Source organism: Bombus bifarius, unplaced genomic scaffold (assembly GCF_011952205.1).
Source record: "Bombus bifarius isolate JDL3187 unplaced genomic scaffold, Bbif_JDL3187 scf7180000007966, whole genome shotgun sequence".
NCBI classification, from domain to species: Eukaryota; Metazoa; Arthropoda; class Insecta; order Hymenoptera; family Apidae; genus Bombus; species Bombus bifarius.
In genome coordinates, this window is record NW_022884352.1 from 6,736,624 (window position 1) to 6,762,572 (window position 25,949).

The following is a 25,949-nucleotide window of genomic DNA, read 5'->3' on the forward strand; positions in this document are numbered from 1 at the left end:
TAGTAAATTATGTTGACACGATACATCGTATTATCAGAATATATGTATAGTCGGTGCTTTTCTTTTATCCAGATTCCGGCAATTCCCATTCCACAAAGGAGCACCCATTTATCGCTGCAGCTATCGCTAAGTATCTCAAGACAAGTGAGACATCAACTGGTGGGCCGTTCTAAATTTATCATCAAACTCCTAAAATTACACCTCTTGGTCTTCCTATATATTACGCCTCCAAAATAGCACGTGCCGCTACCTGACCCTCATAATAGCGGAAGATTTAACTGGAAATTATTGTCCCCGGGAGCGGATAGGCGAAAACGGGATTGGAAACGCTCCATAATGGAGCACCTGTTAACCGATCCGTAGATGCTGCTAGATTAAACCTGAAAATCCAATTCCCCGCCGGTACGATCCACCCTATTCTATCTTCTAACCATTCCCATAGCCATAGTGATACTTCCTTATTGAACGTAAGACACGTGCGACGCATTCTTCGGCTCGAGTTCCTTTCAAAACGTATCCTCCGGCATGGGATCACGACTAGAACCGCGAAGAATCGTTCCTTCGAGGTGTATACCTGCGAGAGAGAGTCTCTGATACTTAACACCTACACGCGCGGTTGGTTGCAGGAAAGAATGCGGCGAATCGCGACGCGGTGGCTCGACCGACCACCGATTCGATCTCACGGCCAGGGAGAAGAGCGCGCGCGATGAATCGATTCGCGAGCCAGTAAGACGTGGAAACAATGGACAGAAGCGAGAAACAAAGAGGCGAAGAGAAAGAGACTGTGTGGTCGGTTCGAAGTAAAAGGAATCGAAAGGAATACCATCGTTCGGGAGAAAGAAGAAGAGAATATGTATAGGGGCTGAACTTAAAGCAACCATCCGCGTCCGAAACATCCGCTGCCTGTTCTTTTTTCCCTTATTTCCATCCCCGCCCCCTCCATTTGTCTCAAGCATCCTCCCTTTTGCTTTCTTTTCTTCTCTCTTACCCTCGTCGGTAAGAGAGGCCTTCCTGCCGCAGGACCTAATGCGAGCCCCATTCAGCCATCACGTGGAGAAAAACGAGGCACAGGACTTTCGAAAGTCTAGCTTCACCTTAGCCACCAGCTGAAACCAGCTCTATTCCGACCAATCACGATCAACAAAAGCCATTTATACTTCTCTTTGAATCGTCGAATTATACCGAATCGCGGATGCTGTGACGATCTTAGCCTCGAATCGAGTCTAATATAACTGGCAAAAAAAGAAACTCCGAGCAAACGTACGTTGTCTCATCGTCGGATTGCGTAACAACCGGGATGTTAATCGAGTCGTTCATGATAAAGTAAGATCGGCAAGAGGCAGCGTAATTGACTCGATTTGCCCGGTTCTCTACTGGCTCGGCGAGATGCCGACGAAAATAAAGATCGATGGCGGCGATTACGGAATAAAAGATGAGAGTAAAAGCTCGCGAATTACGTCAGTCGGTTCGCCTTTATGGCGGAAGGGCACGTGAAACGTAATTGCAAGGCCACGAAATTTGTGCGCTGCCCCAAACCTCCATTCCCAGATCGTTAATTCCGCGCTAGCACTAACCCTGTCATTACGTATCTTCGGCAGTAAACTTTGATTACATGTTTCGTGCAAACGGAGGGAGAAGAAATTCGGAGCGAAAAAAAGCTTGACAGAGGGGTGAGGGGTGAGGCAAAGCCGAAAACGGCGTTACCACCGATAATTGGACGCGTATGGCGGTGTATACTCCGCGTAAACGACCCTTTTTTCCCCCGCCAAATTTTCGAAGCATTAGGCCCGGCTTCAAGTACTCTGCGGAGCATGTACGCGACGCGCCACGTACCAAGCATTATATAATGATCCCTCGTAATAATCGAAGAAGGAAAAAATCGATGAACGTTGCACATGCTCTGAAATTTTTGACAACGATTACGAAACGAAAGCCGCGTGTAATGTTTCCATTTACAATTAACTTTATTTAATTTTATCACACAACGTGGTAAATCGTTCCCAAATTTGCTAAGAGTGAAACTATGGCGAGATCGTTGACTAAATTCTCGAGAATAAGGTAGTCGACTAATGTGGTAGTGTTCTCATGCTTCATATGATGCAACAAAATTTGCCTTATGTTCAACGGTATTTCATTTGCAAACGGAGTATCTGTAAATTCTAATTATTATTTCAAATATTTGAGATCTGTTCGTGTTTAAGGAGACATTAATGTTTATAGAATTCACTTATGCGAGAAACCATAGATTTGTCAGCGTGTTTTTGAAGAACGACCAACTAAACGATAAACGAATTCATTTTTCTTAAAATTATTCTTTTCAGTGGATTAGGTCTCATTTACAAAAACATGATAATATATTTGTTTCGATAATTAATAATTGATTATGATATCGTGTAAAGTTCATTAACTGTGAACTAACTACCTATTTGTTTAAATCCCCACGTTTCTTTGGGTGTCGATTCCGTGACACTCAAATATGATTGTTTTAACTCCAAACACATTTTACTTCGCAAAATTTTTACCTTATGTAAATTACACATTGATAACCTTGCACCTGGGTGCAGTTCCGTTTAGTAGTTTACACGGTACGGTGCCTTCCGTTGAATTTTAACGAGCTGCGTAATTCCAGTTATACAAATATTATTCTCTCGAGACGGACGGCGTAATGACTGACGGAATCATTAAACATCGTTCGAGTAAACAGCCGTCGACGTGGAAGAGCGCGAACGTGGCACGCATCGAGCGCGTTAACCCGAGCCAAGGAAATGATCGTGGCTCTTTTTATTGCGTAATCGCGGTACTGGACAGGAAGGGCGTAAAACAGGACTGGTTAATTTTCGCGTTGAGTAATGCAACGATGCCTGGCTTCTTTTTTCACGCGTCAAACGGTTACCGTTAAACTTACGCTCGTCAATCTCACTTAATAGGCCCTGGTCATTAATCTGGCTACGTTCACGTGTACAGCATACAGCGTACAGGTAACCGGTCGCAAATGCGCGAACCGCGATTTTTAAGAAAATCAGTGCCTATCAACTAATCACTTTCGTCGATTAATTAACAGTGGCACAGCTGATCGTCGAGCCTGATGATCCAACAACCGTTACCATAACTTCGTCTAATAAATTAACTATTACCGATCATGGGAACGTTTCGTAACCGACCATGGTACCTCGATCGTAAAATTTCACCCTCATTTCATGGATGGATTCCCTTTCTCTCTGTGCGGTCGCCGTTCCTCGTTCGTGTAATCGAATTAGTTCCTTCGCGATTTTTCTAGCAGTTACCTTAGTGATCGTTCACTGATCTGATACTCAAAATCACGTCGCTCCGTGCTCTCACGATAATCCAATAACGCGAAAAAATCATTTAAAGTCGTTCTTCGTGTTCTGGTAAGATGTAATGGGAGTAAGTACTTGCTTTTTTTCTATTGTATGATATGTTCGCGAAGATGTAAAGATAAAGGAATAGAAATTCTTCGTATTCCTCATATTGTATATATTTCATGCGGTTTTCCAGTCTCGTCTATTCGAACTTCGAGCACTCAGGATGTAATTAAGTTGTAAAAAAATGAAGTTGAAGTTACAATTGAAACCAAATTCTCTAACTACAATTCGTAGTATGAATGTACTACGATACGATACTACAAAGCAGAGAGTTAACTCTTCTAAATCATTCTACACAATTCACTCAAGTGTTATGATCACTATGCACCAGAACGAATGCAAGTGAATCAACACACAACGCATATCGTTCACAGCAGGCGCAACATTCATTCCACTAACCTCAAATATCCGCAGCGATTGCCTCTAGGACAATCAATTATTTTGAGGAGTACTTCTGGCGTGGCTCCCTTTATTCGTCTCTTCGTTCTCCCCTAAAAGAGAGAGTGTGCCGCCCTCCCGCATGAAACGTCCCAATTGCAAGTGGCTCTCGCGGAAACAAAACGAAAGAAACGTGATTTACCGATGTCGGGAGCGGGATCGACGGATAGAGAGACAGGCGAATGCTGGTCACGTGCGAAACCGTCGTAAATCGACGAAAAAATTTTCTCCAACGATGCACCAGGGACCAGACGTTTAATAAGAGGCAGGTATATACGAGACGTTCGGAAAATTGAATGGAAACCTTGAATAAGGGTATACAGCACATTTTGAACAAATTTGAATTATAGCGATGAACAAAGAAATGTTTCAAATCGGTACTCTATCGTGTGAATAATTTTTCTCCTAAATAATTTCTACCATATTAGTGAGAGTAACCTATTCTAGGCTATATACATATGTATTACATTTAGTAATTAATCTTGTCAAATATAATTTGTGAAATTACGATGTGATTTCGTACGACTTATCTCTTCAATTTTGTTCTGTCTGGTAGTCTGTAACAGTAAAGTATCGTTCTACCATACTGACGATACAGTCCCTGACGATTGTTTTAGTATACACAGATTGCAGATATTTCATCCGGTAGGCGTGTAATGTTGAACACAAGAAGCTGTGTCTGCAATTTACAGAACAGTGTACCGAGAAGGTGTCCGAAATTTACGAAACAGCGCAATTTAAAAACCACTTCCTCCCGAAATATACCAAATTAGACCCCCTTATTCGTAGTTTCCATTCAATTCCTGGATAAATTTTAACCTCCAACGATACGTTAGATTTTACGATAGCCCGACTTCCTCGCGAGATATTATTTCACCGGGCTGGGCGTGTTAAGTGCGGCGAGCGCGGATCGCGTTTATTCCTTTTTAGGTATTTACGATGTTCCACAGCGGAATAATGAAAAGGATACCGGGCACAGTCGATTATGCGCAAAAGTAACTGCATAGCGGTAAGTGAAAAGGAAGAAGCCGATTGGCGACTACCGACGCCGCTTGAATGTATAATTTCCATTCCCAATGGAAACGTGCATATTCTCTCTGTACTGTGGAAATATTACCACGCAAGCTTTATAGGAATGTAATTTACTCGTTTGAAGCATTTTGAATCAAACATCGTGAAATAACTTGATCTTTTCTAATCATTAGTTGCATCGTTGTGAAAAAGTCGTTCAAAGAATAAAATGCCATAAAATACGATCGGTTAAAGAGATATGTGGACCGTAGAACGACACCTGGTTTCCATATTGGAGCGTGTGTGTCGATGACAGAAATTTATCGATCAATCGTTAACAGTCGTGAAAGATATCCTCTGGGGGATTCATTACACGCCCCCCAACGATGATAACGGCAACGTGCACTGCGATTTAAATGCGTGCATACATGGCAAACACCCCAATGGAGACGCGTGCTGCGTTCAATGGACATTCAGGAACAATCCATTTAACCCTTATTAGGTCAGTGTCAATGGCCAAGATTGAAACGCCAGCGAAACGGGTTTCGCCGCTGGTATAACACGAGCAGCGCGTTTTCAACGCGATTTCGAAACCGCGGTTGCATAATGCATAACAAGTGAAAAGGAATTGTCGTAGCGTCTCGTAACGTAGCATCAAATTATCGATATTTTATACCGTAACGAGAATGAAATTTTAATCGATTCGGTGCAAACTCGAGATGTGTTTTAAGAAGAGGACAACGTTCAGTGACAACGTTATTCAATTTTTAATATTGCACAACGATCTAACGTGCGTTGTAGTCATTTTCTAGGGAAAAGTTAATAAAACAAATACTTTTTTCATTCTTTTCATCGCGGAAGATAAGAATCTTAGAAATCAGAGTTACAGAGTTAACTTTCCATTTTATTTTCATACTAGTAAAAACAAATCGCAGTTATCTCAAATGCTATGGTATAATTACAAGTGGAATTAAACGGGCATAAATAGCCCGCCTTTTCATCCTCTACAATTCTCTGTACTTCTCCTTTTTGCTACGTTTTATTACAGAGATTGTTGTTCGCTGTTGTCCAAATGAACTCCGGACTCATATACGCTATACATATACGCAAGGAGCTTCGTGATCCGATGGAGAGATCTCACGACCGAGAAGCTTTGTTTTGCGGCGCGAAATTTTGCTCAGACACACTTTAGAGTATCCCATGATCTCTCGGCTCTTCAAATATTCATGAGTGAACCAGCCGAACGAGCATATCCGATGCACTCCGAACGCATCCCAGACTCCAGTTCTTCCCTCCCATCCGTGCCGGCTCTTTGACCTCAGCACCATTCTGCATAACGGTGCATCGGCCTGGACGTTTGCCTATTATGTCACTATATTCGCTAAAGGATGCTGTGTACCGTAACTATAGCCTGGATAGAAGTTTCTTGAATTTTCCGAATCCGCGCACGATCGCCACCTTTACGGCATAAAACGGAATTCTATACAAGACGAAGAAAGAAATAAACCGTGCCTGGTTTCAGAAACTTTGACTTATTGTATAGGATAAAATTATACAATACGTGCCACCATTGCTTTATGCGTACAGATAGGGATGCGCTGTTGTAAACGGTATGTTCAAATATCTTAATCATCGGTGCAATTATTTGTTTAAAAAAGATACGGTATTGTATCGATTAGAGTAAGTATAGGTATTAAGTACTTCTGCTGCAAAAAGATGATGTATATTTTTTATAATACATTTATATTTTTGAGAAATATTTTATGTTTATTATCGTTTCTTCATAAATACATAAAATTACGAGGAGTAATAACAATTATTAATATTATCTGATAGAAACGATAAAAAATGACTACAAAATCATTTTATTGATGTTCCTTTAACAGCACGAGTATTATATAGTTCTAGCCTATGCAATAACGGACAGATTCATCATAAGGATGTACCCATAGTATTTACGGCCTATCAAACTTCATACTGAATTCCTACCGCTTCTCATGTTTCCTCTTAATGCACTTGCAAGTATACACACAGCTATTTCGTGATTTATATTCGAAATAAAATTTAATGCTGAACCGAGCATGTACGACTATATTATTGACAGATTCATCGATACCAACCCCTATTCGAGGGGTGAAACCGATTACCATAAGAAAATCACTGTCAAGTTCACGGGCAACCTATATTGTTTCGCTTTTCTGGGGTTGCTTGCTTACTATCCTAATAGCTTCATTTAAATTCATCATGTTAATATTCAATCTGCTTTCTTTTTGCTTTTTTTTAGTTTGAAGCTGTGAGTTTGCTCTCTACTGTCTACCCCCTGTTTACTAAAAATATTCTACAAGTATCTAATAATAAAAGGGCTATAGATAAATATATAACAATTAATTATGAACAATAAATAGAATTTTACAAAGGCGGGGACATATCTAACTAAATTCTTGGACAATGCAGCTAAAGAATAGCAACATCTGGCTTAAATTATATTCAACTTCGAAAGCAGAGATAATCCTTGCTACTATATAATTTTTTTATCGCTCAAAGGTAGCAGGGATCGCAGCCTCAACCTGTTATTTGCGATTCGTTTCGTACCGAAAGACTCCTCTACTTGCAACTTCATGCTGTTTCGGAGCATACACTCCCCGGTTTACTTTACACTAATTGGCAGTAATCACTGCTTGACTCCGGTTCATGGGAAAGAGGGAAGTACTGCCACGAGACGTCTAAGGTGTCCAATTTCTCTCAAAGACATGACTTCGTAACCTTCACTCTTCTCAAACCTCGAGTGTATGTACTTAACGTCTGTCAAGAAATTCCTGGCGCAATCGCTCACACGATACGCAAGACGTTGAATCACAGACATCTAACGTCCTACTTGAATATGTATCTGTTGATTAATCCTTACTAATCCAACAAGCGTATAATTAAATTCCGATCTTTATATTTTAAACTTTTATACAATTTTCAATGTAAAGATATTCAAAGAATGGGATACGAAGGGAACAGTTCCACTCTCCAGTAGTAGTTTCCAATAAACATTTACACTTTTGAATATGGAACTCCTACCTCTTCCCTTATCCAATAAATATGATTTAAATATTGCAGCTGTCTTCTTGTTACTGCAAATCTTTCAATTATCAATCGATAAAGAATAAGCCAGAAATCCATCGGCAAGGAAAACTGGAAAATTCATTGACAATGGAAACAAAGACATCACAGGGTAAAACAATCGAAAACGAATCGTGGATATCCAGTCAGACGATCGCAAACACCTGCTCGCTTCCAATAATTTCGCTTTCCAATCGAAGGGTCTGCTGCAATAAGATGGTATTTTCACTTTCCGGTAATTTGAGTAAGTCGACGAGAAGCAAAGTCAAACCATTTTTTTCTCAAGCATGCTACAGATTTGTAGTCAACTAACATTCGAGGTAATAAATTTGTATATTTTTATGTGAAGCCATCTTCTGATAAACGCTATTTAGATACTGTCTCTTTATTGGTGCAAATCTTTTAGTAGGTAAAAGAAATGCACGAATGGATACCAGTATATCCAGTTGCCTGCGCAGTGGTTAAACTGACAATACCAATCACCGGTCTTATCAAGTTTCGAACGAAGGAAACGCGTTCCTCATCATGCTAATAGCCAGAGAAAAGAAACTGAGCGTGTTCGTCGGTTGACTCTGTCCGAGAAAAAGAATTGACGACGGGGAGAACGATTCCGAGAATCAAAGGGTAAGATCACTCGCCACTAAAGGCCGTTTACAGCCTCGAGAGGGACTCCTCTCGCTCTTTCGACTCCCTTGAACCAGGAAGGTAAGTGAAAAGAAATAGAAGAATTAGAACCATAGAAATCGTTAAAATGTGCATGCTCGCGTTACTCGCATGTCTCGTCGTCTCTCTCCTTCATCGAGGTATTCCCTTCCCCGATACTTTCTCGTTTCGACGGCGTGTACACAGATCGTTTGCACACGCATCGTATGCTGCTATTTATGCCTATGTCTACTTATGTACGAAGCAGTCAGCACGTACGTGCCGAGCACGTAATATATCGCGTGTCCCAATCGAACTCTGCCACCCTAAAACTTCTCTCTCTTTCTATTCTCGATTCTCCTTTCCTATACAAATGGAAGCGAGGGTCTCTCAACAAATAGACCTGCCGCGTCGCCTGGAAATGGTTGTAGCCTGTGCGAGCAAACACGTACGACCGTTTCGAAGATCGTGTTATTTTTACGCCCATCGCTGTTCCTTTTCTCCGTCGTTCTTTTGGTAAATATACGAGAAACCTGTGGTTAAATGAGTCTTCAAATGGCTAATATCGAATGTTTGCTCGTTGTATCGGCACATGCCAATTATTCGACCTATTCTAATGAATTCTAGTGGGCATGAGAGGTTTTACGATGTATCGAAAATCGTAGTGCAAGAGGAAAGTGGTTAGTTTCTCGGGTAATATAAAAAACACGTCAGAAATATGGAATGATAGTTTATAGGATTTATACGTAGCTTCGTTTTCGATACCTATAGAAGTCTTTAATTTGAAAATTTATTGAACGCGCGTACTTGACTAATTCCTGGTTGAATACGAATACATAATCGATGGGAGTTTATGCTAATTCTATATTTTATTATACGTGAAAATAAATCGGAAGTACGCAGTAAAATCTTTTCATTTGAAACTTGCTTCTCAAGAAAATCAAATTTGAAAATTTAAGTATGCGTGTACCAGGCTAATTCTCGATGAAACCTGTTTAAATTCGATTTGAAGTTTCACATAAAAAAGAAGAAACTCTACATATTATGATCACCTAACGTTAACCACAAATGACTTGGATACACGATTATGATTTTCATATTTTAAGAATCTAAATAGTTTTACAGATATCGTCGTGAGTTTTTCGTATTGGAAGGTTATAAAGTTTGAAAGGCAAACGAGAGAATAAGTCGATCTTACTTTTTGGTTATTCTACCTCAGACGCAAAGGTAACAATCTTATTTTATAGTGTGGAACAGCCGATCAACGCTATCTCCTGATAATTGCACGTTCGATTCAAGTGTATCCTGCTCGTGATCGGCGATCGACCAGATCGATCCAAGTAGAACAAGTAATTACAAACAGAGTGGACAAACGCCGCCTCGTTTGTTGCCAACGTTAACGGCTCACCGATTCCCACCTTCAACCGCAATCATCCATTCCCGTTTCTTTCTCCAATCAATTACCAGAGCGGCAACTATTCTTCTCGGAATGGTAGCCTTCGAATCGATTCAGTTGACTAAGCAGGCTGGTTAAGCGCAATTAAGAAAATCATCGCGGGAACAAGAGAATCCGCGAAAGAGCAAGAGGAACGAAGAGGAAACGAGAATGGAGCCGAAGAACCTATTCTCGATGTAATGATCTATGATGAAATAAGCCGTACATCTTAACACTATGAAGATACACTAATCGTGTACTAATCGTTAGTGTATAATCTGTTGTATACGACTTTCTCAGAAGCCAATTAATTCTCTTAATTTCATCGCGCAAGTACACGATTAAAATTCATTTCTCAAGGAACAATTTACAAGAGTCAAGAAACAGGATATTTTCATAAGCGAATTCATTGGAAGAAGATTACCTAAATGGTAAATCTGAAACACAGCGTTCGTATCACCATCGTTTGTACTTTTCGATTTATAGAGTTGATCAGTGTGACTTTTGAAAGGTACATATATTATCATTCATAGGTATTCAGATACTTTTTTAGACTTGTAGTAATAGTATCTATATGCATGTTATCAAAATGTACAACCTAGTGTATTTAATAACTAGAAGCAGCATTTACTAGCTTCTTATGGGGATAAAAAACCACAAATTTAAAGCCTAATACATAATAAAGCCCATTACGTAGTAAATCCAATAAAAAATTAGACATATAATGTTAACAGTCTTGGTATCAATTTAGAAGAATCTTTTTTTATTTAGCGCACTAGTTCAACGATTAACTTGACTATCCTGAAAATAATAAAGAGATTTTCAAATAGCAAAACAGTTTCATAATATTTACTACGCAGATATTGCTACTGAATAACACTGTTATGGATGCAAATCAGTGATACAATTAGCACTGTGTTGCAATTTTGCAAGGTTAACGCTATGCTATTTGACATACTTATTAGATATCTAATAACATATGCATACAGGTATAAAGATTGCGAGATTTCCATCTTACAGTTCTCATCATTGAAACGTAATCAGCACTAGATCTTATATTTCTAACGATACAACGTGTAACACATATTAGCGAGTGATTCTATTATTGGAAACATGAATCCATCAAATCTTATAGAGTTAATAATTCATATTCATATTGAAAGAGCGCATGTAAAATACGCAAAAAGCTTCGCTACAATAATTACTCCGTAAGAACATTGCAGGTACTGAAGATTCAGCAATGAAAATCCAATTTACAGCATACGTGTTAAACACGTTCGATCGTATACGCGTGTGCCACCTTTTCTTTCTTTTGCTTCGTTTTTTTTTCTTTCCCCTCTACTAGAACAGAGTCCTGCCAGTCTCTTTCACCCCCTATGGTCGGTGACTAACACACAAAGCAGACGGTGCCCTTACCGTAAATCGCCGGCACACAGAAGAGAAACAAGGAGCACACGGTGTGTGGTGAGCTGGTGCTCGTATACGTGTGTATACGTGTTTTACTGCGTGGGCGACCCCTCCGAATCGCGTATCGAGTGCCGACGAACTAACAGAAAAAGTGCACAGTGCACTTACACCTTCAAGACGAGCCTTAAATTACGATACACTTATGAAAATTTAACTACCCCATTTTCAACTCGTAACGAGTTTCGATCGAACGCCTGGAATTTCCACCGGCAAGTCAATTACACCATACTATAGATGCTCATTGGAGCGCGAGTTATATAGTTTGCAAATGGATATTCAGAAACGTTCAGTACCTGATTAAATTCGTTCTCTGCTACTGAAGTATAACGTTACGTTGATTTAATCAGCTACAACTTAATTGATGCAAAATCATATTTTTATAAGCATAACTAGAAAAACTAAACCTACGTTTGTCTCATCCTTTAAATGTCATAATGGATACTTCACTTTCAGTATCCTATATATTTTTGCATATCATACATTTTATGCGTTTAAATATCCTATAAATACATAAACAGCATCATGTCTGGCAATGATCATAGACCAAATTGTTGAATACTTACTTTTGCATATTTTGATAAAAAGCTCTGGAAAGATGAATGAAACAGTAAGCAACGAGGTTAAAGTGAACATTATTACTTAACAGATATCTCTGATGAGAAAGATATGCAAAGGTCCTAGTAAAGTGAAATCATATTATACCAACAACGGGCGTATTTCAGCGAATCTCTGAATTAGTCTGGTAAAATCACCCTGCGAATTTTTTCAGAAATATGGTACGTCAAACTGGGGCATAACGCACTCAACGCACCCACTATTTTCCAGTCCAATCAATCCCTGTGTCGCTATCAATATTCGTGACTGCCTCGTCCTGCGCGATGACGATAATCCCGTCGTAAAAATGATTTACGCGTCCTGTGTAATTTCCCTATCCTTCTATCAAATATATCGCCATAAAGGAAGGATACTTAACGATTAATGCAGATCACTGCAGGACCTTCGTGCTTCTACTCTGCTTCCATGAAGTCAATAATTTATTACGATGGGCTTTGGCTCGAGCCAGAGTCAATATTGACCGAGCTGGGATAGAGGCTACGGCGCCGTTCGTCGTGGCCTACAACAAATTCAATCGAAAAGAGACTATCCTTAAATATTTGCTGCTGCTTTCTCCAGTTCGCTTCTCTCGGTTGCCGGATAAAGTCGAAAAAGAAAGGGTAAGAGAAAAAAATGAAGAAGGAGGGTGGAAAGAGCCTTTCGAAACGCGACCGGACGAGCCAATCAATATATATTTCGATGATCAAACAGGAGCAAAGATAGACCATTGTTACGGCGTTAAAACTGATCGGGGAAATCCAAGAGAAGACCCCAAGATTTATGACGCTACCCGGCCATTATGGATTTTCGATATTTCCTGCTCGACAGGAGAAAACTACTCCTCCCTCGACCGTCCGCCACTGAATGAACTTCGAGTTAATTCTTTGACAACGCGTCACAAAGCACGTTCGTGGTTTAGACCCCAAAAATTCCACGCGATATCCTGTCCGATCGAAATACGTGGAAAGAAGAGTCGAAACGCGTATCTTATCGAGACACGAACGTGGTCGAAGGAAATTTGGAAGATCGAGACAGGAAGTGGCTCGATTCGTCGTTTCCTCGAACAACGGGAATCACTTGCTACGTCTAGCGAAAACGTTCCACGTTGTTCTGGAACATTTTTGCCCACAATACGTAAAGAAAACTTAAGACTTGAATTACCAAATATTCATAATCGAAAAAAAAATGTGTACAAGTGATGTTTCATAGGAATAAACCGAAGAACTAGCAGATATTTATATTTGAAAGAGAAAGTTTATCAAACGAATCTTACCTTGCGATCGAGCACATGCTGCGACGGTATTTCTTTTTGAATGAAATGCAGGTCAAGCACAAGCTCCTTTATATTGGGCCTGGATCGTCAAGTTCTCTTGTGAATGTTGAAGCACCATTAATACCCGAACCAAACCAAACGAGCGCGCGACAACGACTGAGTGGAGGCAGCAGGAGCACGAGTTAAGAGTAGTACGAAGAGTGTCGGTAACCACCGAAGACGCCCGAAGTCGCATTCGAAAAGCCGATTCTTGTCAACTCGCGACCCTACCGTTTTCAACCCTTTCGTTTTATCCCTAATTAAGATTGGTAAACACAAGTCTCCGGTGACTTTTGACTTTTGTAGATGCGTCGTCGCGTACATATCGCTACCTTGCGCGCAAACACGACGAAAGTGTCAGATCCCTCCAGCGTTTTACAAAAATATTATCTGAAGAATTTAAAGATATTCGTGCGTAGGCGTGGTAGAATTATGTACTTTGATGACAATTAAATAAAAGCTAAGGTGATGTTGAGATGATCGACTATCAGAAATTTTGAGAATGTAGAACTGTCTATGTGTCGTATTTGAAATAAAAATTGTCTAATCGAAAATTCTGACTATCAGAAGTTGTAAAACTACTGCCAGCTGAATGTAGAATGAAAGTAGAAATTAGAATATTATTCAAAGGTAAGCCTGATGTCTTTAAAGCAAACAAGCTTTAAAAACGTCTGCACCGCGCTAATGAGAAACATAATTATTCAAATACAAAGCGTGTAACTTGAAAAAAGAAACTTATAACATTCTTATCTTTAATTGGAAAATCTCACAGATTTCATAAAATTAGGGATCTCGAAGATATTACGACCATGAATTAAGATATTGTTCCAATTAAATCTTCCGAGTAAATGAGTTTAAGAGTCTTTCCTCCAACTCGCTAGAAACTAATACTAATGATTGCTGAAATAAGAGAAAGTAAAATTGAAGATTTGTTATTGCCCTTAACGCATAAAGGAGAAAAAAATATGGGTACTTATGCATCTCTAAACTTGTTGCGACTGGGGTACACCATCGAGGAAGCTAAGAATGTCCGTCTGTATTAACCGATGCAGCGGTACGCGATATAGTTTGTAACATATGAAAGGAGGGCCGATCGTTTCCCACAGAGCGTGTTCGCATCAGGCAGCACACTGGTTCTGCATGCCCGTGTGCATTCGCGACGGAGTCGAGGATGCCATTGCACTCGTAAAACATGAATTATACGTACGACACAACATTCAATGATGTCTTTATTGCGACCGATGCCGTCTACACAACGAGTATATATCCCTTCTAACAACGGTGTGTTTAAATCGACGAGATATCTCAAATTCCAGCACACGTGTTAACATAAAGACCGATATTTCTAGCGCGTTTCCTTTCAAAAATATCTCTCAACGTGCGTTACCAGAAACCACGATAACATGTCTATGCTAACACGCTTCCCTTTGAGTATACAGTGAAACGAATCACTCTTCCTCGAAACGGTATCTGTTGACGTAAGTCATTTTCATAAACGTAGAACAACGTACTTCCCTCGGTTCTTCGTGCATGGCTTACGATAAAAAACTACTTGAACAGATGTCGATGGCGAAGAACGCTCACCTCATGCATACTGATAGGTCCTGCGACACTTTGAATCGTCCCGAAATCTGTATTGTATATGTGGCGACCAATTCTAATCACTTCGGATACGATTCGAAGCTTAAAACTCTTGGAAGTCTTGATAAGTCTTGAGAAGTCTTGAGTTCTTGAAATATTGAAAGCTTGCGAAGTATTGAAGGTCTTCAAAGTCTTGAACATCTTGAAACTCTCAAGAGTTTCGATAGGTTTCGAAAGCTCGATGAGTACTGAATATATTACAAGCTTCTTGCCCACTTCTGTTCGAACAGTACTTTTGACGTAAAATATTAAAGAAAATCCGGAAGCTTTGAGTTATTACCATACATACATTCATTTCAAGACGATCAACATTTTTGAGACTATCAAAATTTTAAAGAATCGAGATCTTATCAGAACTTCCAAGAGTTTTAAGCTTCGAGTCACGTTCGAAATGATTCGAACTTTTGGCCATATTATTATTATTATGATTACTATTAACGAGGTAAACAAAGATTTGATGCGGAGAAAAATAGATTACACATTAATATTTACAAAATGAAGAAAAGAGAAAGAGAAATACATACACGGAGATTCGAAAGTAGCGATGAAATAAATACAATAAAAACCGAAGTATATGTTCTAAGAAGTGCTTCAAGGACAATTTGAATTATCCAAAAAGATCGATATCATAATGTACTTATATAATGACTTAATAAATAAATAATAAAATAATGGCATAATGACTTAACAAAGTGGACAATTCCATTAATGGATTTAAAATAGCCACAAGTACAATATGCACAAGGGAGTAATTTCTCAACGACCTAGGAGGTACGTAAAGAGACAACAATCGAATCATGGCGGAACAAGATATAAGACCTTTGGCTACCTTACTTACGAACACGATATCAGGAAATTTTCTTCTATTACTCCATGTCGGAAGATTAAGATTATTTAGCACTACGTGGTATTTGTGAGTGTCGAAAGGCATAACGTGATGATGTCCGCTATGTCTGGCAGCGAGTTTTAAGAATTCATACTGAACACTCTCAACCTAATTGATGTGGATATACCCATACAGATACATGGACAGATTCGAAGCGATTCGAACTGTTTCGGATTTCATTATTATTCATGCATCAGGGAATCGGTAAAAGTACGGGACGAAAAACGCAAGCAGGAACTTTTCAGGGTAGACGGAAATTTAATTAAAGTTTAACTAGCTAAAAAACGAGTACAATTTATACTTTTTCAACGAATGAATCCGTAGGGATGCTGATCGACCGCAGATCCAATCACCACGTATCGAATATCGTTCCTTTTTCAAGGCGTTACCCGAACGAGTATTTGAGCGACGAATTCCATCGAGTTCGATCAAACGACCTCTTTTGATCAAACGCTCTCTTTCATAGCATCTTTCGAAGCAAAGGGAAACCTATTGATTCCTTAATCGCTTGCTCAAGCTGTTGTAAAATTTAATGTTGCTCAGCGTCGAGGACCAACTGCGCTGCAGCCAACGAAGCAATTAAACTTCAGCGACGAACAGGAAGCAAGCACCATACATACGACCATATCTTTTATGCAAACACACCCTTTATGTGTAAATCCAATTTTTCCACGCGCCATATGTTGTAGGCGGTTTACGTAATCCTAGGATAGGAAGAGATACGAAAACGGGGCCACATGGTTGGAACCGAGATGGCGAGGTTAGACACATTCTTCAAGATTATCTGTGAAGGAAAAACAGTTACGATAGCCGTTTTCATTGTGAAAATATTCACAATGAAGAATGGGAATCTGTAGAGGATGGCGATCGAACGTGTTTCTTTTACCCTCGAAATCTCGGAACAGAGAGGAGGAAGAAAAAAAATGGTACAGTGGCTCACGAAGGTATTTGGATACTTATTGAGATATTTTGTGAGTGCGTTATATGAAACATTTTGAAATTCCATTAGTAATAAGACGCGATTATATTGAAACGAATTGGAAAATGCATACAGATAAAAGTTATACGAAATTACAAGAGCTTTATGCAAATAGATGATAAATTCATGACGTTCTGTTAAAAATTTTTCAAGTATTTAAAAAAGGCGTAAAAACACATTTAATTCCACGACCAAAAGAAGAGACATTTCGGATGTGAAACTGGTTGGAAAATATTGAATTTACAAATTACTCTTCTATAAAAGACAAGAAATGTGACTCATTATGTCTTCCATTCATGGCCTTTAAATGTTTTCTGACTCCTACATACATTTCCAAATTACTCTCAGATTAGATCAACATAATTACAATAGTCGTGTCTTGTTACGGTATTCATGAAATTTCAAAAAGTTTCGTCTAATCTAAGCTAAGGAGTCGAATAGTGCCATTGTATATAAGAATAGGAGGGTCGTGCGAGGCCTTTTGAACCTATGAAATATTTAGCATTTCTCGATGTGGCGGGCAGTAAATAATTTTGTAGCCGAGTCAGGACCAATGGTCCCTTTTTCTTTTTCTCCAAGGCACGTGCATAAGATATGCATCACGTGGCGGTTTTGCTCGCTTTTCTCGCGCGCCATGCACGAATTCGAGAAGAGCCTTCGCTCTTTTCGATCGTAAATAAGCGAACGCTTTCTATTCCCCTTTTTTAAACCGCGATGCATTCGACTACATGCCACGAGCTCTCTGCCCGACCTTTCCCCATTCCCAGTACACCCTTGTCGCCTTTTTCCCCCTCTTGTAGACTGACCAGTCGCTCCATGGTGCTTTCTTAACGCGTCATAAAAACGAGACAACGTACTCTACGGACTTGCCGTCTTTTTGTTTCGAGAATATCTGCGCGACACGTGCTACGCCAACCGCGGAGAAACACTCATTAACATTCGTGCTACTATGATTTCTCTCTTTCTTCCACACTTTCACTCCTCGTGCGATTCGTTACGATACAGATGAAAAGAAATTAACTGATAGGTCGAATAAATCAGACGAACACGAAAGAAAAGAATCGAGAAAGTCTGCTGTATAACCAAATCGTAAAGAAACCCTGTGTCTCGTTCCTTCGAGGTTATATCTTCTTAGATAATCGCATTCTACATCGCATTCCGAGATAAAATTACGATTCTTTAATATCTATCACGATTCTGGATCAGGAGTATTCTCATTAATTGCGGTCAGCAGTACACTGCGTTTGCGACGTGAAAATAAAGTAACCCCCTTTTATCGATGTAGCTGCCATTAAAACGATTGCAACGCGTACCAATCTAATTCCGTTAAAACGCTTCTGCTACGTGTTTTCCCCGGCTTAATCTCGTAACCATGACTTCGCGTCTCCCTTGCAAAGCTTGGCTATTGAGAATCTTTCTCTCGAACGAATGGTAATTTGTAGAAGAAGACGATGACGTGTCCATAAACAAGGAAAAATCAACGTTTAGGACATTTTATCGATGACTATAATCCGATTAATGGGATAAATTCGTCGAGTCGTTGCAGGAAAATATGTTCCATAAATCTGAAGTAAAATCAGCGACAGGGATCTCCGAGCATCGTCGAAAGAAATCCACCATGTCGAATAACCTGTACGTATCACCATGTTTGATCGGCAAATTTCAAAAGTGAGTTACAGGACTCGTATATAAATCAAAATATGTCAAACGCGATAAAGAATTTCAAATTAACCGCGTCGAATTACCGTGATCACGAGTAAGACAGCGGAAGTCGGAGAAAATTACTGTAATTAACCCATCAAGCGTCAACCCTTTTCTCCTTATACATATAATTCCATAGATTTTAATCGCTTTCAGTGTATTTAATCAAAAGGTATTTTTAAAATACCTAATATGAAAGAATCCTCATCTGGAGGTCGTGATCGATGATACAAAATTTACATTTTCTTCTTACCGCTTCCTGGCATTAATAGCGGCACAAATGAACCAGTTCATTCTGTACTTGTTGCACAAATTAATTTTATAGGATTACGTATAGCTCTTTTATTATTAGGCTGGTGTATATGAAATGTCGTTTTTTAGAATAAAAGTTTAACATCCCGTAGTTGCTTCGATAGCGATCCAAATAAATCCAAGTAAATTCTGCATGAATCAATGCATTTTTCTAACGGTGAACTAGTTTCGTTACTTCAGATTTATAAGAGATATTAGCTGTAAGATTCTAACATTAGAAAATTCCCGAAATGGAGCTATTACGGTTTCTTTTAAAACAATTTCTGCGTTAGAAAATAATTAGGTGAAATAGAGAAAGACTTTAATCTTCCCAACATACTAAATTTACGCTTCCAACATCTTGCACGCCATTTTCTTCACAAATCTCATAACAATCTCAAAAATATTCTGATTATTACAAGTACAGTTACATTTTAATCGCAAGTTTCCCCAATACTGAATATACGTGATTTATAATAAATTTCTTCCTCCTTGATGCGATTGATAATTACTGCGTTGATAGATTAAAAGTAAATGGATAAGTTTGGCTCATCAAGTTCAAACGTGAAAGAAACACGTATCACGTGCACCAATGTAATATGTAAAATTGTATATTCTTATCTGAGAATTCAGATATGATTGATGAAGAAGCGAATAAAGTTAGCTTATTCAAATTACAAGTTCTCACAAAACATAAAATACCATTCATTAAACGTGTCTGACACGACGTACAAAAAGTTTTATCCATTTCTGAGAATAAAAATTTTTAAGACGCTGATCCTATAAATTGTTGCCTTTCAACCTAAACCGCTATCAATGCCAAGAATCGTTATAATCCTTCAAATGGAAACCACAGCTAATGGATTAGCGTGTCGAATTAAACCTCAACATCGAGTTTCTTGGTCATCGTTACTCCATTCCGATTCATCCCAGGTTACATATAAATCCGGCTGCATATTGGCAGGAAATTGTAAAGTTTCATTATACTGGCTACATAGGCGACGTCCGTAATTCGAGTTCCAATGAATAATTCATGCAATTCGACGCGATTGTCGCCGAAACGGTTAACGCGACTCTTGCAAAGTTCTTTTCCTGTGTTCGGCCGACGTTCTCTCTATTCACTGTAATTTCTCGCAAATTGCTTGTCACGATGAATTAACCGATACCACTCGGTTTGCGCGCGTTTTACCGACGTAACGGAAATAAATGTTCCGTAACGGTACGTATGTCAATCGTGGATGATCAAACGGTAGCACTGGATTAAAAGGTTCGTTTCATACTTAGTGGCTTCGTACTTTTCAGCTCATTTGTGCCACACGTCCTGTTTTCTTCTGACGTTCTTATCCACAAAGTTAATTATAGGAGCAGCGAAATTATTCTACATGAACAAGTAGCTTCTATATTGGACGATGTGCTTTCACGGTAATCGTCAATTAATGGCCCTCCACCGTCACGGTTTTTACTTAAACTATATCGTGCGAAATAATCGCAGAAACTTTGGCTCGCGGTTTTAAAGTAGCGTAATCGATGTTTCGAAAACTCGTTTCCCCAGCTTATCCTTTTTTATCGCGTCGTTCGAGTAACTTCTTGCAGTTAGTCCAGATTTATTAAAATGTCAAGCCGTGTAATTTCGAGTATAAGTGGGTTAAACGCGACCCCCGTAAACGATTCGAGCAAAGTAACAGGCACTCAACGAACGTAACGACGAACAAACGAGTCCGTGGAGAACACGCATCCACGCATCCGGCGTAACGACACCGTTGTTACTTTTACACGCAATCATTATCGTTCCAAGGTCTCAAGGAAGGAAGCAAAAGTCCAACTTCTCGAAAAGCTCGACCAATGCCGCAGACAAGGAATTAGCGAAGAACAACAAAGTTGCTAAAGATACTAGATTAACCACGAACCTTCCTGACGATGCTGCGGTGCACTTTGGAAACTTTTATGGTATCCAAAAAAAATCGAACAAACCACGAGCTGGCAGAGTGAGAAGTCTTTTGGATTCTACCAGTCCATCATCCACTAGCTATAAACCAACGCCGAGACTAGAATTCACCAGGCAGATGGTTCAAAAGTAAGTGAACGAGGAAACACGATGAAATTTAGTGAGACCAAATTAAATTCTCGAGAGGTGACATCGATTCACATTCGACTGTCGTGATAATATTGGGAAAGTTTGAAACAAACCCGAAAATGTTCGTAGAAGATACGTATTTGATGCAAGTATGTACTTTACAAAAATTTAGTACTTAGAAAGTACTTAGACAGTCCATTGCTCGTTATATTAATATGCCTCAACATTCAATGGCATCATCTTTGCCTTTGTTATATGTTCAAGATGAGTATTCATACCGTATGTTAATTTCTTACTAAATATATGTTTGCAATTAATATCTTACTACTTCTATATACATTGTCAACTTGGTTTCAAGTTTGATCAATATTAGCACGACAATCGTGCCTCGTTATAATGCTAATGAAATCTCAAAATATTTTATCTAACACATGCAATATGTACGTAACAATTTTCTATAATAGGATAAGTAGGAAAGTACATAAATATATTTGTGTGCCGCTATGTATTCAGTTAAGACATGAGAAAATTGTATTGCGATTAATTCCCAGACTGGAACGAACAGCTGGTACGAAGGAATACGCGCGACAAGTGTCAGCCTTATTGGAGGAGACAGTCGAACCGGCGCATTTCAAGCTGCATTCATTGCCGACCGAGAATTCGATTCCGGATGGAAGATACAATCCCACGGGATTCCCGCTCTGGTACAAGGAACCTTATAAAATGCCGTTAGTATTCCTCCAGTTGGTTACGTCATTCCATCTATTTCGTTACCGGTGGGATTGCACGCATTACCAGAAAATAGGATAGACTCTGAACCACTATAATGAGTTTCTTTCTCCGTTGAAAATGAGTAACGCGAGACACTAAATGGGAGGGACGATATCCAATATAATAGGATCGAAAAAGAAATTCTGGAAGGCTTGGATCGATACTGTCTTCTACTACTCTAATACTCTAATATTCTAATGGACTTGAATTTTTAGGTTCGCCTCGGACGAGGTTTACAAACTTCTCGAGGAGAGGTTGGATAACGCCGAGGAAGGGAAGGCGAGAGATATTTTCAAAGAGGATTCTTCTGAGAGAAGTTCATTGGAAGAATGGAGCGAAGACGAAGAAGCAGGGTATGGAGAAAATTTCCAAGACGATGGAGCGATAAGCATTCTAACGAGAGAAAGATCTTCGATGAATTTACTGTCTAATGGATCGTCTTCTGTAACAGAAGCGAAAGACACGGACTCCAAGGAAAGCAATCAAATACTTCTCGATAAGAAACCAAGCAAATTAGTCTCGTTCCAACAACGCTGAACTGTAAAGTGGTGTTGCTCGTGAGTACGTGAAAAATAAAAAGAAATTCTGAATATAAATAGAAACATGGATTTCCTGTATATTAACTAGCGCAACCAAGACGTAAAGTAGAATTCTCAGGCGATGCAATAGTCCAAGAACTCGTAACAATGTTCGCTCGTTACCAGTATTCAGTCTTTTTAGACAGAAATAGACTAATTAGCATTTCGCTATTAATGATTCTACCGTTATCACAAGGTCTAAAGCGCGATGGAGAATATGTCTAGAAATTCATTTCCAACGCTAATTAGAAGCCTTGATTATTACTCGGTTGCGTACTTTGCAATTATGGGCTAGCAGATTGGTGTGAATCTAACGCTGTTATGAATTCATTAATTAATGATGGGGATCTTGCGAAAGGACGAGAAATGTACTAGGTGACGAATTACCGGATACTCTACGTGCTTTACTTCCGTCTATTCCGATCTTCTCAATTCTAACATTTTCTTTTTTACGTATTATCGTGATATAATAGTAATAAAAATGAACATTCGCAGAATACTTTTCAATAACCTCTTAAAGGAATATCCATCAAAATTACCGCTTTGTCAAAACGAATTAAAAGAAACAAGAATAGAGAAAAAAGTATGGGAACGTTTAACGGTGAAGAATTATAGTTGATATAAAAAATAATACAATACGGTATCATAAGGATAACGAATGACTCGACGTGGTTTCCCGTTTACTAAAAGAGGGTAGCATAACTCGAGCGGAGTGTTCGCATTGTTTTCGGTTCAGTGGAATTGCAAGAGGGCGCAGGATGGGGTTGGCATTTATCGATTATTCCGCCTACTAAGCCAAAGACGCTTTTCATGTACCTTTAACGTGATCGAAAATTAGATTTTCGTATCAAAGAGCATTTTGTGGAGGATAAGGAAGTAAAGCTGATCAATCATACTTCGATGAATTAAAAGGATAAAGAAACAAGAAAGAAGAACTTTCGAGCAGTTCTAAGAGGAAAACGTGATTTGTGTTTCTTTCTATGATTCAAATAGCCTGTCTTACAAGAGTAGTAGTATATACATTAGTTTATTTCTTCGTGAAACTGTACAGAATGGTCCACAGCGAATCGGAGACTTACATTAAATAAGTCACTTAACCATTGAGGCCATCAATTTGCTCAAGTATCGTATAACTGGACGCATCGGATTAACTTACACCTGTGAAAAAAGGACATAGTCTGGAGAATATTATACGCAGTTCGCGGTTTAGCGACACGAAAATTCATAGATCCGTTCATAATCCAATGGAATCGGGCGAATGGCAGTTTGTATATCCGAGGGACTGAATTCTGTTGCGTTTAGAATAAATTGCTATACAAAGCTTCAATTAAAAATCTATCCGTTCCTTCTATTGTTCCCTTGCAGGAAATGTACGAGCAACCACTCCCATAAAGAGAAAAATTGCACCACTGCCCACTATCATGAGAAACTTGTTATCTTTGTACCTCTCCCGATTCTTGAACATAATCCAAGGCTACTGAAGTACAGTAAAATATATTCATCAATTTTTGATAGATAACAATATACGTTTCTCTGTATTTCTCTGTACTCCACGTAGTATGAATGTTTTTTTTTTCTTATTTTTTGTTTTCTATTTTTAGAGCTTGACAGGGTTAGCTCCCATCAGATTGATACTTTCGAGGCCTTCCCTAGGTCTTCTTCCATGAGTAATACATTTCCAGGGGTCGATTGACGCGCCAGAATTTGTCGTTCACCTGTCTTAACGTTTGAGATCCACTTAAAACCACTAATTGACCAGGCGATGGTGCTATGTATATGCAAAAATTCAATAGCCTATCCGATTCTGATAATTCTGTATCCAGATCCAATGTTAGCCGCATGGCCAGGTACTTGCTCAGATGATCCACTATAAAAATTAATAGGGATTATTTCTTGATCTTCTCTGGATAGCCTTCTTAGATCCGTACGATTTTTTCGAATATTCACCTGTCGCGTTCGCCGTCGTCTTGATGTACCGAATGCTATTTTCCTTCAAAGCTTTTATGAGTGAATTATCTCCGGCCATTTCCGTAGGATGTGGTTTGAAGACGAGTTCGATTTCATTAAGCATTAAAGGCTCGCTCGGACCTTCACCCTCTGTGTCTACCATGGAATCACCACCACCGGTTTCAGCTTCTGCACTAGATGAGTCATTCTCGGAATTTTGTAAACTTTTCTGTCGTTTCGGAGGTTTGGGAATTTGATTTGCTGGATTCGGCGATGGCGTGGTGGAATTTCTGGATGTTGTACCTGCAAATTGGCGATTTTACTCACTACAGGCCCATCTATTCAGTCTATCCAAGCAGATACAGTAAAGCTATTACAAGCTACATGCGACTAGAATTTTTTAAATTACCTCCACTACTATTATTTAAAGGTCCTGTTGTACTTTGAGACGAGTCACTTTGATTCGCAGCATTTGTAGCGTTTGGTGTTGCCGGGGCACTTGCATTTTGTGAATTGTTATAGGATGTCGCGTTGTTAGCATTCTCTGACTCGTTAGCATTCTTCCTAGACCTCTGAGAACGATTTTGGCTTTGTAATTTGATCCCCTCTGTAATAGAATTTACCAGTGCAGCCTGTGAATGCGACTTGTTCAGTTTTGCCAGTACCCTTTCTTGGTGTGCCTCGTACTCATCACGACTGGGATATATCTTAGAAATCAATAGATCAAAGTTAGGATCTGGTCTGAGAGACCTCTTGGATACCAATTTTTTCCTGCATGTCGGACATTCCTATAAACAGAATTTCACATCTTGCATATTTCCCAAAACCAACCTAATCTCTACCAGTAATTTAACTCACTAATAGCCATCTCAAAATGATAAAATCAGAATCACTGTCACAAAGGCCAATAAACAAAACAAATCAACTTCATTCAACATTCAAAACTAATAACTTATGAACTATCTTAGAGAATGAAGGATAAACACAACTTTCTGCATTATCAAATAAAACAGAAATCTAAATTCAATAATCAACAGAACATTCTACTTTTCTAACTAATATCATCGAAATAAAGACACAAACATTACACACAATATGAAACGTTATTTACGGTGCAGTTCAAAAACCATCGAATTTGACAGAAATAGATTGAAAATACGTTAAAAAATTACTTCAACACTTGACTGCATGATCTAAGACTACATATAAAAAGATAGAGTAGTATTTACATAAAAGCGTAATATATAGGGAAAAAGGAACAGCGACGGGATATTGACCAAGTACTAACATCAATTTTTTAGTGAAACAAGAAGTATCTAGATACTCTTCGTCTCGAGAGTAATCATATATTTAATAGTTATCGTCAGAACGATTCCGGAACATACACGTACCTTATTACCGCTTCTAAGTGCCGTAATAATACAATCGGAACAGAAACGATGTAGGCACTCCTTGGTAGTCATAGTCTTTTTAAGCATATCCAGACAAATTGGGCACATAAGCTCACTGTGCAAACTTCGTGGACTAACTGCGATTTCTGTATTGTCAGTAATAGCATCCTGAGGCGTACGATGAAGCTCATACAGCGATAATTCCCAAGTTTTATTCAGGCCGACTTGCTCCGCGGAAGCCATCTTGACTACATACTAGCCGTCAGCTGAAAAGCCTGTACACACCACATATAGCCACCT

At 39.1% G+C, this 25,949-nt stretch overlaps 3 protein-coding genes across 3 annotated transcripts in view; 1 reads left to right on the forward strand and 2 right to left on the reverse strand.

Annotated features, from left to right (window-relative positions):
- LOC117204426 overlaps positions 1-13,529 on the reverse strand; it is a 34,853-nt gene extending 21,324 nt beyond the window's left edge. Inside the window, exon 1 of the mRNA XM_033441818.1 lies at positions 13,352-13,529. Within this exon, the coding sequence (XP_033297709.1) occupies positions 13,352-13,368 (17 nt within the window). The 5' untranslated portion in view covers positions 13,369-13,529. The remainder of the gene's footprint in view (positions 1-13,351) is intronic.
- Positions 13,530-18,102: 4,573 nt separating this feature from the next.
- On the forward strand, positions 18,103-22,339 carry LOC117205279. The gene is made up of 4 exons (XM_033443516.1): positions 18,103-18,528; positions 20,684-20,962; positions 21,514-21,690; positions 21,949-22,339. The coding sequence occupies exons 1-4, from the start codon at positions 18,449-18,451 to the stop codon at positions 22,268-22,270; spliced, it is 858 nt and encodes a 285-aa protein (XP_033299407.1). The 5' UTR covers positions 18,103-18,448; the 3' UTR covers positions 22,271-22,339.
- Positions 22,340-23,877: 1,538 nt separating this feature from the next.
- Positions 23,878-25,914, reverse strand: LOC117205270 (E3 ubiquitin-protein ligase RING1). Its single transcript, XM_033443504.1, has 4 exons — positions 25,650-25,914; positions 24,668-25,046; positions 24,259-24,561; positions 23,878-24,178 (listed from the first exon to the last, which is right to left on the reverse strand). The coding sequence occupies exons 1-4, from the start codon at positions 25,890-25,892 to the stop codon at positions 23,961-23,963; spliced, it is 1,143 nt and encodes a 380-aa protein (XP_033299395.1). The 5' UTR covers positions 25,893-25,914; the 3' UTR covers positions 23,878-23,960.
- Between the last annotated feature and the right edge of the window lie 35 nt (positions 25,915-25,949).

Coding starts and splice junctions, on each gene's coding strand:
- LOC117205279 (XM_033443516.1), top strand. CDS start 18,449: ATGTTCCATAAATCTGAAGTAAAATCAGCGACAGGGATCTCCGAGCAT. Junction 18,529..20,683: donor TCCACCATGTCGAATAACCT/GTACGTATCACC, acceptor TATCGTTCCAAG/GTCTCAAGGAAGGAAGCAAA. Junction 21,691..21,948: donor AAGGAACCTTATAAAATGCC/GTTAGTATTCCT, acceptor TTGAATTTTTAG/GTTCGCCTCGGACGAGGTTT.
- LOC117205270 (XM_033443504.1), bottom strand. CDS start 25,892: ATGGCTTCCGCGGAGCAAGTCGGCCTGAATAAAACTTGGGAATTATCG. Junction 25,047..25,649: donor CACTTAGAAGCGGTAATAAG/GTACGTGTATGT, acceptor TTCTGTTTATAG/GAATGTCCGACATGCAGGAA. Junction 24,562..24,667: donor TTTAAATAATAGTAGTGGAG/GTAATTTAAAAA, acceptor GCCAATTTGCAG/GTACAACATCCAGAAATTCC.